Source organism: Natator depressus, chromosome 11 (assembly GCF_965152275.1).
Source record: "Natator depressus isolate rNatDep1 chromosome 11, rNatDep2.hap1, whole genome shotgun sequence".
Taxonomy (NCBI): Eukaryota; Metazoa; Chordata; order Testudines; family Cheloniidae; genus Natator; species Natator depressus.
In genome coordinates this window covers 31,258,104-31,271,570 of record NC_134244.1, presented here as the reverse complement: position 1 = coordinate 31,271,570, position 13,467 = coordinate 31,258,104, and the positions used below count along the sequence as shown (strand labels likewise).

Below are 13,467 nucleotides of genomic sequence, written 5' to 3'. Positions count from 1 at the left end.
AAGGCATTATTAGCACTTTCTCTATTAAAACATATTTGGTTCCAGTCAGAGTACAGGGCTGAACACAAAGGAACTACATAGGGAAAGGAAGGACAAAATCGTTCCCCCAGCTATGGGCCAAGCCATGGAACACCTCTGCAGCCTTTCTGCCCTTGTCTAAACTTGGAAAATTGGAACCTGAATTTCTCCACCAGTGCAGCCCTAATGGTAGTAGGTATAGTGTAGACAGGGCTCAGACTTTTTTGTAATCACTGTGACAGGTTAGACAGCACAGTGGTAAAAACCCCTGAATCCTGTCTACCCTACAACTTACCCATCACCCATTCTATGACCCAAGAAGAATCAGAGGCCTGAATTTTCCCACTGTAGACAGCCTCAGAGGTTGCCTCTATAGGTCCGCATATACAGTAGACCTGCTGCTTCTGTTCTAGGGCCTGGTCTACATTTAAAACTTATACCAAGTAGCTATGTCAGTCAGAGGTGTGAAAAACACCTTTCTCCCCACCAGGATCATGGCTGTAACAACAAAATCGACATAGCTAATGTTGTTTAGGGACATGGTGTTTCGTTCCTACACTGACACAAAAAAACCCCCCTTCTATTGAAGTACACTGTGTTTAAACTGGGAGTTATGCCGGTATAGTCTCAGTAATGCAGGGGAGGGCGGGCGTGGAGCTGCTCAGTTTGAAGAGCTAGTATCTCCTGGAGCGTGTCTACTTGGCACTCCATAACATTTATGAGCCGCTCCATGGCTTCATTCTGGTGTGCCACTTTCTCCTTTAGGTCCCTCTTCTCGCTGTCCTGCCACTCCTTCAATTCCTGTTTCTCAGCAGCGGAGTGCATCATAACCTCATGCAGAAAGTCCTCCTTAGTTCTTCGTGGCTGCTTTCTAATTCTGCACAGCCGTTCTACCACCGATAAGGGAGGCTGGCCTCCCAAGGTCGTCTCTGTGAAGTTTAAATGCATCATTTTACAGAAGCAGTATTCTTTGCAACACACACAACACTGATTCAGTGCTTTAAAACACAGGCAGTACTCACACACCTGTCACTAACTGGCTGACCCCAGGCAAGCACACAAGAGCCACAAGACCCCCAAAATGGTGAGTAGCTGCAGGGGCAGGGTGAATCACTCTTCCCGGACCCTGCTGTATGCTGGGCACGTGGCTCTTGAGGAGAGCTAGCACTGTATGTGGGGGAGGGGGGCTTGATAATCATTCCTGTCTCCACACTTTCCACAGGATGTGATCATTATAGAAGATATCTCACTGCTGAGGGTGAGCAGGGAATCAAAGGAGGGTCTTCTCCAAGCCTGTGGCTTCCGCCCTGGCCCCTATGTGGCTCACCTGTGTGCAGCAATGGTCGTCCCTGCCTCCCCCACACCCCGTGATGGCACAGTGGCATGGGAAAGTTCCTGTTAATGGGGCAAGAAACAAAGCAGCTCTGCCAAGGAACCTGCAGCGGCGGATTGCCCAGTATCTCCAAGAGAGTTTCCTGGAGATCCCTGAGGGAGATTCCCATGAAGTGAGGGAGTCTATCAACAGCCTGTTCCACCACTCAGACTAGGCATGTGGTGGGAGACAAGCCTGCTTTCTGCAACTCTCCTGTCCCCAACAAATCGCTTTAGCAATTCCCCAAATCAGAGCCACTTACCAGGGGCCTCCTCTCTTCTTTGTGCTTCACCAAGATCCGACTGCTGTGACTGGTGAGGCTCCTCCGGGGTAGAAAAGAGCTCCTGACTGCATGCATCTCTGGCCCCCGAGCCATCCTCTGCCTCTGGGACCCCCTTCCCCTCTTCATCCAAGATTTCCTCCTCCTGGCTTGGTCCACTCTCGACTAGCACATGAGCCAATGAAGTATCCACAGGGGCCTTCGCAGTGGAGGTGGGGTCGCCACCGAGTATCATGTCCAGCTCTTTGTAGAACTGGCAGCTCGTGGGAGGCGTTCTGCAGCGCCTTCACTTTTACCCTACACTGCAGTGTGTCCCAGTCATGGCCCCTTTCTGCCATGCATCGTGAAATCTGTCCCTGGGTATCATAATTCCTATGGCTGGAGCGCAGCTGGGACTGGACAGCCTCCTCTCCCCAAATTCCCGATCAGGTCCAGCAGCTTGGCATTGCTCCAAGCGGGGAATCGCCTGGTGTGTGGAGCAGGCATGGCCACCTGGAAAGATGCGCTGAGACCACTGCATGCATCACCGAGCAAACAGGAAGGGGACTTTCAAATTTGCAAAGGAATGTATGGGGTGGGGATGACTGTTGGTCACCTGAGGGCAGTAGAGTTCAAATCAATGACCAGAGAGGTGAGAACAGGCATTGTGGGACACCTCCTGGAGGCCAATCGCAGCACTGTAATCGCCACGGTGTCTGCACTGGCACTGCAGCGTTGTAGCCCCGGCACAGAAAGGTCTACGCCTCTCGTCGGGGTGGTTTTTTTAGCGTGCTACAACTGCGCAGTTTCTGCGCACTAAGTGGCTTGGCAGCGTGTACACCTCGGGAGTTACAGGGCAGAAACCCGTTTTACTGTACAGAAACTTGCCAGTGTAGACAGGGCCTAAGCGTTACAGCTGCACTGGTGCAGCTGCACCGCTGCAGTGCTATAAGTGTAGACAAGCCCTTAGTTTGTCAGAGATCTCCCAGTACAGATACTGATCTGTGCTTAACACGTAGGCCTGGTCTAAGCTCAGATTTTGCACCAATTAAATCAGTAGCAAAACTGATTTAGTTAAATTGGTGCCACCCATTGGTGTGGACACAGTTGTATCAATATAAAGGTATTTATATTGTTGTAGTTTGAGCCTGACCTACATTGGTGTAAAAACTGAGCATAGACCAGGCCATGTGAACAAGTAATCCTTGTCATCATTACGTTATGTGTTTTTCTCCTCTTTGGATTAACACTCTTACTTGAAGAGTTCTCAGAGGATTATGAATAATAAAAACAGACCTGGTGACATGATACATCATAGTTTCCTCGCATTTTAATTTTCCAAATTGTACAAGCATGTGTAGTGCGTGTGAGTTCATGCTGCCTCGCTGGGGGTTAATCCACTTAAACATTCAGGGAAATTAGCTATAATGTTTTGTCTGACATTTGTTTGCATGTCAGAGGATTTTCTATACCAGCTTCTACATAATTCAGGTTTTGTGGGCCTCACTGCTGAGCATAAAAGCACCTTTCTCCAGAGTCTGCTGCAATTTAAAGTGAATTAAAATAAGTTCTCTGATGTTTACAGAAACAGATCAAAGTATATTATTATTTATAAAAAGAAACATTAAGGACTCATTTCAGAAATTAAAACTGGTTACTGTTCTGTAACCATAGTAAAAGTATCTTTGTCATTTGTTACAGAGCAGGTCGAACTATTGAGTATGAATTGTATTTGTTATGAAGTAAGCCTCATGGTTTAGTGAACCATTAACAAAACTGAGCTCAATTCTCTTTGTATTAGTTATCCATATGTGTATTCGCTGGATAGTTTGGACAATTATTTTTCAGACTATGGGTAGTTTGCAAACTTTTCACTTTGACAATTCAATATCTGTATTGTGTGGTTGGTCACCTAAATAAAATGTTAGTGTTTCCACTCCGTGGGTGACAAACATTTTAAATGGGAGAATAATTTACAAATAAATAACACACTTCTGCTACAAATACTCATGAATAATATTCATGCTAAAATTCATCTAACTTTCAGGATTCATGTGAGTATTCAGTGATTGTAAAACTACCCAGAAATGACATAAACCCAGAAACCAAACTTGTCTTTTTTATTTACAAAAATATCCATGAATCAATTTATTTTCCTATTCAGTCACTTCAGTGCATTACCATCAGAGAGACATATGGATCAACTGATTGGATGAATTAAACTAGGATCCTCTATGATCTTACTAAAGAACAACATAACTGCCAGAATCTCCAGCATAACTGTTGGTAGAATATTTTGTTGTTATAAATACATTTAATTCTGTGGTGAAGTTCATTATATATGTTTTATTAATATTTATTAATTTATTTTTCATGTCTACAGTGACAAGATGGAAGAAACTAAGAAATAATTTGCCAGCAATAGATGACAGTCAAAAGATGAATCCAACTTTTGCATATTTCATTCTTTAGTACAGAGATTATGAAAACAGAAAACAATCAACAAAGAGGCTCATATTATTCTTATGATTGTGTCTACTTACCGCTAATCAAAAACATTATACTGCACATTTCATAATGGTATGATTTTTAGTTGATCGTTGCCTGTTAAAGCAATTAGTTGTGAGATTCCAGAGAGTCCAGATGAGCAATTTTTTTCATTAGCACCAAAACCTCTCCCCCATCCTGAGTTTGTAAACTGCCTCTTGTGATGAGCCCCAGATGTTGCATTTTCCTACTTTCCAAACTGTCTCCTGAACCACAGCCAACATTTCCATTTTGCTCTACAAATTCCATCTTTATTTGATTACTCTCCCATATATCAAATCTAAGTTTAATAAAAAACATTTTATATTGAGGAAATATCACTGAGACCTTGTCTATACTAGAAGGGGTTTGCTGGTATAGCAATATAGTGGTACAGTTATGTTGGTAAAACTCTCCAGTGTGGGTGCAGCTTAATCTGGCCAACTGGTATAGCTTATGCCAGTTCTCTGAACAAAATAAGTTATACCAGCACAAGGACTTTTTTGCTGGCACAACTGTTTGCCCTAGAGCTTCCACCAGAGTGACTGTGTTGGTTAGGGATGTGTTGTTTTCACACTCCTGACATAGCTAGGCCAGCAAAATGTTAAGTGTAGAATGGCCATGAGTAACAATATTAGGGGCCAGATTCTGCTTTTAATTTATGTGGTTGTATCTCCCTGAGATGAACCTGGGTAACAGAGCAGCCTATGGAATTGTCTATTAGATTCTTCCAGGTATAAACTCATACCTGAAAGAATCTAAGTGCAGAGCAATACAACAGGCTTTTGTCAGCATAGTTAAATTGGTCAGGGTTGTGACAAGGTGGAATTGTCATGCCAGCGAAAGCTGCTAGTGTGGATATAGATATACTGGCAATTTTATCTTTTGCCAATATAGCTTGTTTTGCTCAGCGGGACTGGAATAAGCTAGACTGCCAAAATTGTTTTTGCTGGTCTAAGCTGTGTCCACATGTGGAGCGCTTCACCGGTATAATATACAAGTATAGGTATAATGGCAAAGCACTCTTAAGGTATGTCTACACTCCAAAGAAAAACCTGTGGCACCAAGTCTTGGAGTCTGAGTCAATTGATTCAGGCTTGCAAGGCTCAGGCTGTGGGGCTAAAAAGAGCAGTGCAGACATTCGGGCTCAGATTGGAGCCTGGGCTCTGGGACCCTCCCCACTCCCCGAGTTTCAGAGCCCAGGCTCCAGCTCAAGCCCAGATATCTTCACTGCAATTTTAGCCTTGCAGCCTGAGTCCATTGACCCAGGCTCTGAGAGTTGGTGTTGCAGGTTTTTCTTTGCAGTTTAGACATACCCTTAGTGTAGACCTGACCTAACATGTTGAGACTTTATATTGAATGTAGAAAAAGAGAGAAAATGTGGCACCTGATGTTTCTTGGCTAAATCTAATGTAATAGAGGTGCAGACACTATTTCCTTAACCTGTATATTATATAATTTTAACATTAACTTTAATAAAATTTTTAAATCAGTTCAGAGCCAGTCCAAGGCATGTTGAGTAACCAGCTGAATAGTCCTGCCCTCCTTCCCCACACTTTGTGGGTATTACCTCCTAACATGCTCCTATGTCCTCCCCCTCCATCCTGAGCGATGAATTGGGGGAGGGACCATCCTTTTCTGTTTCCTAATGACAAAACCTTCTAGATTTCCCTGTCATACGCTAAAGCTCCTGGCTCCCAAGCAGTAACAACCAACCAAGTGTACTACTCAAAAATGACATCCTGTACCCCCATAAATATATCCTGTTCTTTATGGCAGTTATCCTGAGTTTACCATACATCTTGCCTCACGCATGGCCCTATAAACTTTACTGCACATCCTGCACCAAATTATCTGATGTGTCTTTTATGGGGGGCTGTAACCTGTGCTTGCCAGTGGAACAGACTCATTGGTCTAGTGATTCTTTCCCCAATTATAGCTCAGGCCCCCAAGCCCATTGCACAGTGCCTTTAATAGGGATGCAGGCGTAGCTGAGGGCAGAAATTGGCCAAATGTTCCTAAGTTAGTTCACAGAAACATGGACTAATGCAGCCTTTGTACCCTCACCTTCCCTCTTGTCCCTCCTCCTCACCCACTGCCTCCTGAATGTCAAGAAATGCAGCTCTGAATGCACAATTGCAACGCATCCTGTGATTCAGGATAGTTGCATGTACTATGTATTATTTCTTCCGTTCAATTTGCAGTACATTTTGCGGGAGCCAGAGAGGAGCAGGATCTTTAACAGGGGCAAGAGGAGCAGAAAGGAATCCAAAGCTGAAGGAGTAAAGGGAAACAAGATCTGTGAGAGACACTGGTTTGGTAGTTACTCTCTGTCTGACATGAGTGCAGGTACCGTTGGGACTCATTGCCTCAAAAGTTTTCTACTTGTCTCTCTGGTATAAATACTTGTGGCACCTTAGAGACTAACAAATTTATTTGAGCATAAGCTTTCGTGAGCTACATCGTGAGCATCCGATGAAGTGAGCTGTAGCTCACGAAAGCTTATGCTCAAATAAATTGGTTAGTCTCTAAGGTGCCACAAGTCCTCCTTTTCTTTTTGCGAATACAGACTAACACGGCTGCTACTCTGAAACCTGTCATCTGGTATGAATGTGCATGAGCACAACAGAATATCTCTGGCAGCTCCCTGGTGTGAGTGTGTACTCTCGAGCTATCAGGTGCCCCTGACTTGCTCTCTGGTGGAGGTGCTGTCGGAGCAGTTCTATGGGTGCCCTCTGTGGGGACTTGTCTGTAGCCAAAGTTGCATCTGTGTAACATTAAATCAGTTTTTAAGAGATGTAGTTAAACTGGAGCAAAACACAGTGTGGTTGTGTGGCCAGCTCTTGCCATTTCAGGCTGAGTCATGGAATAGTTGGCGCTTTGCTTAAAGTGGGCTCCTGGAGTCCTGGCAATACACCTCCACTTTTAAAAAAGCGAGTTTGTAGCCCTCCTGATTGCAGAGGAAAGCTGGAGCGTGTGACCAAAGTGCATCCTAATGGCTCAGACATGGGAGGCCGCTACAGTTATTACTTTTCAAGTCAATGTCATGACTTCTGGTGGGGGTCTGACTCAACACTTCTGACTGCTGGGGGCTGGCAGGGGCACTCTTAAACCAGGCGGCGCCGCCTATGGCTGCAGGCGGGCTGCATTAAACTCAATCCACATCAGCCGGGTTTACACCGCATTCCGTGTCTGCCCTGGGGCCGGCACCGGCGACTTTACACTCACCCGGGGCGCGGAGGGGCCGGCCGCGCGGCGGGCTGCGAACGTGGCCGGGCAGGGTGCGCCGCGCCGGCCGGCCGGCAGGGGGCGAGGCGGGGCAGCGCGCCGGGCTGGAGCCGGGAGGAAATGATGTGCCTGGTTATTAATTACAGCGCCGGGCGTCCATTGGCAGAGCGGGGAGCAGCCACTTCCTCCTCCCACTCCCGCCGCAGGAGCAGCATCCCAGCCCCTCCTGCCGCCGCGGGGAACTTTGGCTCTCCGGCGTCTCGTCCCTCTGTGCGCTTCCCCCCTCGTCGTCCGCCGCCGAGTCCCCGCGGGCAGGGCTGGGGGGATGCGGCCGGGCTTGGCCCAGGGGAAGCGCCGTGATTAGAGCGCAGCGGCGCGGGGAGGTCTCGCCGCCGCCCCATGGCGAGGGCTGCCCGCCTCTAGCGCTCCGGGCCCGCCGCCGCCCCGCGCCTCCTCCCTCCGCGCTGCCATGAGACGGTGAGTGGCCTCGGCGGCCTCGCGCTGCGGCGGGCGGCCCTGCGGAGCCCCCTGGGCCGGGCGCTGCCTCTGGCGGTGCGGGTCCTGCCCGACGCGGGAGGGGACGCGCTGCCTGCGGCGGCTCGGTCCGGCCTGCTCTGGGGCCCGGCGGGGAAGTCCTGGCTCCCTGAAGCGCGTGCAGGGGCGTCGGTGCGGGCACCTCGCTACCTACCTCCGCCTGGGAGGCGCCTTCGGGGGCGCTGGCAGCCAAAACATGACATCTGCCCTCTGCTCGCCGCGGCCCTACGTGTCTCCCTCCGCGGGGAGTTCCCGGGCCCGGCTCGGCAGGAAAGAGCCGGGAAACTCCTCTCCGAGCTCCCTGCCTTGCGAGCTGCCGTTTGGATCGCTTCAAAGGCAGGAATGTGGGATTCATCTTCTTCTGATGCCCACAAGGCAAATGTGGTTACAGATGCTGCACGTTACTTTGCCAAGTTTAAACCCTTCCCTCTGCGCTGTAACCATAACAGTAAGAAGAGAAGCTTGGGAATCTTTAAATGGGTGAAGCGCGGGGGGGGGTGTGATCTGGGTAGATGAATGCTGCGTTTAAATGGAGGAATTGCTATTTTCAGTGGTTCTGCTGTCACTGCTTTAAACACAAAAACACTTTGTAGAAAGGCTGGAGTTCCCACTAGTTTTCAAGCTTCTTTTGTAATGTAGAAATGATTGGTGAACAAGACTGACACTTTCTTGTTTGGTTTCAGTTGCCTCATGCTGATTGATAAACATTACAATGAGTATCACACATAAAAAGCCATTAATTTAGGCCTTTGAAGAATGCAGCTATCTTTTGGGGTCTAGTTTCTTAAGTCTCTTTCCTGTTAGAAGAAAAGTAGTACTTGTGGCACCTTAGAGACTAACAAATTAGCAATATTAAAACTCTGCTAGCAGAGTTTTAAAACATATGAGCAAAAAATAGAACTTGTTTCAAAATTGCTTTTCTATACCCTTTATAAATATTTTAAAGTATTTATCAAACATGATTTAAAGTACACAACTGTTTTTCCAAAACATAGTCCAAATGTTACAAAGCTGTTCCTGTCATGTGCTCACTACGAATAATCAAGACTCCCTTTCCAAATGCATTGAAGTCATAGGATCAACTTGAAAATGGTTGAGGTATGATATTTCATGGTGGAAAAACCCTGCGAGATAAATAGATATTACCAGGACTTTTGGGATGCGTGTTGATGATAACTTAAATCAAAACAAACTGAAAATATCACAATTCAGAAATGTAGAACGTGTCCTGTTGAGTGTTCCACACAGGTGGGTGGGAGATAGATACAGCCTTGATTCCTGGTCTCTCTCAAACTAGCAAGTGCTTTTGATTTAGTCTGCTCAGCTCTGTGAGACAAGGATGACTTGTATTGCTCAACAGCAATCCCATTAGCCTGATGGAGAGTGGTATTAACACAGTCTAAGGAGTCTTGTCTGGTCTAGTCTTCAGCCTTGAGAAAATTATCTTGCAGTCATCTTTCTCCTTCTCCCCCAAGCCCCCAACTCTGAAAATTGTGGAGAAATGGGTATTTTAAAAATGAGGAAGGAAAATGTCTCAATTGTTGGGAATGTGAATAATTCTACTGCTCAGGGGAAGGAAAAAGTTAAGTGAAATAAACTACATGTGTGGTTTTGTTTGTTTTTTTTTAAAAGGTCACTTTTCTAGCCTTATCCACTTAGGATAGGCATAATAATAGCAAACAGCCTCTTATTATGCTAATTGTCTCAATTTGGAGATTGCAGGGGGAGGAGGGGATGCTCTTGCTAATAATCCAGTCCCAATGACTCTGCCTTTTTCAGAGAAGAATACTAGATATCAATTTCCACCCTATTACTCTTACAGCTCGTTGTTTAGTATTTATATACAAACAACCATATCTTTGAATCACTGGCTCTAGAAGAAATTTTCTGAACTATATAAAATGCAGTCATCATGGGAGATGTTTATAATGGTTAATATTTTTCTCATTCTCTAGTATATGAGAAAGAAGGCAACAGTGAAAGCCAGTGTAGCAAAAGCCAGTTTAGAGAAGGCTGAAGTTTTGACAGGAAACTGATGAAGTCACAGGGGCCAAAAATCCTGTGTGCATTTGAATCTCTTGAGGCCACTTCATTCATTCCTGATTTGCTGGTGTTTAGTCAATGCATTTGTGGGAGACTAAATCAAACCACCTATTTTATGTGGTATTAATGGGCTCATATCTATATATTAATGATCCTAAAGATTTTTTTATTAACGCTCATTGCTTTGTGAAATTTAGGGCATAAGCATGGTGTTAGCCTTTCCAGTAACATAATTTGTAGCAATGCTCTGTGGAGGTCAAAAATGATCTATTTCAGAGGTTCTCAAACTGTGGTCCACAGACAGTTCGCACTAAGGTACATGCCTGGGTGTCCGTACACAAGAGAACGAAGGGCCACCCACCTAATTAGTGGAGCCGTGCAGGCGTGATTCCACTAATTAGGTGCCTGGACCCTGGAGAAGACGCACATGTAAGGTGAGGTGGTGGCCTTGGTGGTGGGGGGGAATAGGAGGGTAGGTGGGAGGGGGCAATAGGATGAGAAGAGGGGGTGGAGGGAAACTGGGACGTGTGGGGCTGTGGCAGCCAGAGAAAGGTGACTTTCCCCAGCTCCGGGACTGTGGCTGCTGGGAAGAGGCAGCCCTCTTTTCCAGCCCCAGCTTGGGGGCTGCCGCTTTGGGGGAGAGAGGGAGCGACCCTCCCCCACTTCCCAGTCCAGCGGGCTGCCGTGGTGGGGGACAGAGGGCACATCCATCACATTAGAAAGGTGAGGTATTGATATTAAAATGAGTTGTGCCCTTTTATTTGTAGAACACAAAAATGTTTAAGATTTTTTTATATAGTGCTCTTATCCAAAGCACTTTACAATAGTTAGCTAACAGTACAAAGAACATTTGGAAAGATCATTAAGTGGCCCGCCAAGACCCTCAGCAATTTTTAAGTGGCCCGTCAGTTTTGAGAACCGCTGATCTATTTACAGCAGTACCTTTTTATAGTAAACTGGAAGAAGAACACTTCACTTTCTTTTGACTTCATGCTTACAGGGACATACCCTGCTTAAACCTACTGAAGACTGTGGGCTTGTACAACTATCACTGAGGGCATAATCTGTCCTAGAGAACCTTTTGTTGTTTCAGAGTAGCAGCCATGTTAGTCTGTATTCGCAAAAAGAAAAGGAGTCCTTGTGGCACCTTAGAGACTAACAAATTTATTTGAGCATAAGCTTACGTGAGCTACAGCTCACTTCATCGGATGCATTCAGTGGAAAATACAGTGGGGAGATCTATATACATAAAGAACATGAAACAATGGGTGTTACCATACACGCTGTAACCAGAGTGATCACTTAAGGTGAGCTATTACCAGCGGGGGGGGGGGGAGGAACGGGACACCTTTTTGTAGTGATAATCAAGGTGGGCCATTTCCAGCAGTTGACAATGGGTCACCTTGATTATCACTACAAAGGGTCCCTCCCACCCCACTCCTGCTGGTAATAGCTCACCTTAATACCAGAGGTGGGCAGACTACAGCCTGCGGGACCGTCCTGCCTGGCCCCTGAGCTCCTGGCCCCGGAGGCTAGCCCCTGGCCCCTCCCCCGCAGGCAGCACTCTGGGCGACAGGGCTGCACGCTCACGCAGGGCAGCGTGTCTGGCTCTGGCCGGGCAGTGCGGCTGCCAGAGATGCTGCTCTGAGCGGCATGGTAAGGGGGCTGGGGCACAGGGTCCTGGGGAGCTGTCAGGGGATGGGGAACAGGGAGTGGTTGGATAGGGCAGAGGTTCTGGGGGGGACAGGGAACGGGGGGGTTAGATAGGGGTTGGGTCCCGGGGGGCGGTTGGGGTGGGGGACCTGGGAGGGGGCGGTCAGGGGACAAGGAGCAGGGCGGGGTTGGATGGGTGGGAAGTTCTGAGGGGGGCAGTCAGGGGGTGGGAAGTAGTGGGAGCCTTCCATATCTGGCCCTCCATACAGTTTCGCACCCCAGTGTGGCCCTTGGGCCAAAAAGTTTGCCCACCCCTGCCCTATGCTGCTTATCCATGGAGGCCATAGTGACCATATCAAATATTTTATAAATACCCTCCAAGTGCCGTCTGTAAAGGTCTAATGTTTGAGAATAATGCCCTTCCCAAGAAGGATATGCAATTGAAGGCCGTAAAAAGGCAAAGCACCCAAATGAAGCTGCTTATAAATGCATTGCTGCTTCCTTGGATGGTTCGAACATATTTTTGGATATTACAGATTAGAGCTTATTTTTTAGAACAGATTCTCCAAAATGAAAGTAACCCACCTCATCCCCTACATTTTAACAAACAGTGATGTGTTCCATACTGTTATTTTGAGTCCTTTGGCCCCCACCTCAATGTACCTTGTTAATATGAAGAACACTTTTTTCTGTCTTTTGTTATAATTAACTTAGTAAAGGGCACTTGGCATGCCATATACTTTGGGAATTGCCTGTTGACCCAGATGGCCAAAGATTTATGGGTAATCCTTGCTTGTAGTTCTTCCCACTACTCATATGCCCTTTTGTAACCTAATGACAAAGTGGTCTTTTCCCTTCTGTCTCCATTTCAGGACATGCTTCAAGGCATACTGCAGTGACTCAGATAATTTCTGCAGCCATTTCACTTTATACATCATCAGCCTTTATGTGATGAATCGTAGTCTGTCCAAAAATATAGAAGGTGGGGCTGTTTATTTAAAAAAAAAAAAAAAAATGCCTGGGGGAAGGGGACCATTTATCTGTGTCTAATTATAATTCATGTAAATATAACACATTTCAAAGTTAGAAGCAGAGAAATGGAAATCCTGTTTGGATATTATTGATGGTGGCAGTACCAGTCACTTTCAGTTGTATCAGCTGCTCTATTTTACAGGCAGTAAAATTTATTTACTAAAAATCTATTTACTCCAGTGGCAGTCACCTTGTATTTTCACTCGGTTCTTTATAAATAGACATGGCAGAACTTGATTTTTATTTTTTTAAAACAATTTTGATGGATAATATTGATGTTTTTAAGCACTCTTGCAGTTTTTTATCAGTTTTAAATCTTCACAGTTGCCCACAATTTTGCCTTTTTTTAGGTTTTTATTGACTTAAATTTTGGCAGTTGTGTGAAGTTATGGAGGGGAGTGGTGGTCAGACAATTTATTTAATAGTGTTAGACATTGAGACTCAAAGCTTTAATGGTTAAAACACAAATTATCAACATCACATGCCCAAATATATGAAATAAATAGCCTTAAATCATACTCCTAAGTTCTCAAGCAACATGTGTCTGTCTTTGCCTATCTGTAAATTTCAACTATAATTGTGGGAATACTTTTTTCATTGTGTGTGGTGAAATCAACACTTACTGACATACTTAAGTCTAATTCTTCCAAGCGTGGTTATAATGTACTTACAACAGTCATCGTTAACATCTTTTTAGTTTTGCTTTTGTGAGAAATGAATGTAACCATCATATTTCATAGAATATCAGGGTTGGAAGGGACCTCAGGAGGTCATCTAGTCCAACACCCTGCTCAAAGCAGGA

General features: G+C 45.8%; 1 protein-coding gene across 2 annotated transcripts in view; it reads left to right on the top strand.

The window, feature by feature from the left end:
* Nucleotides 1-7,639: 7,639 nt before the first annotated feature.
* ACVR1 (activin A receptor type 1) overlaps nucleotides 7,640-13,467 on the top strand; it is a 127,171-nt gene continuing 121,343 nt past the window's right edge. Inside the window, exon 1 of one of the 2 annotated variants that reach the window (XM_074967373.1) lies at nucleotides 7,640-7,880. In XM_074967373.1, the coding sequence (XP_074823474.1) occupies nucleotides 7,873-7,880 (8 nt within the window). In that variant the 5' untranslated portion in view covers nucleotides 7,640-7,872. The remainder of the gene's footprint in view (nucleotides 7,881-13,467) is intronic. The other variant, XM_074967376.1, reaches the window with a different exon arrangement.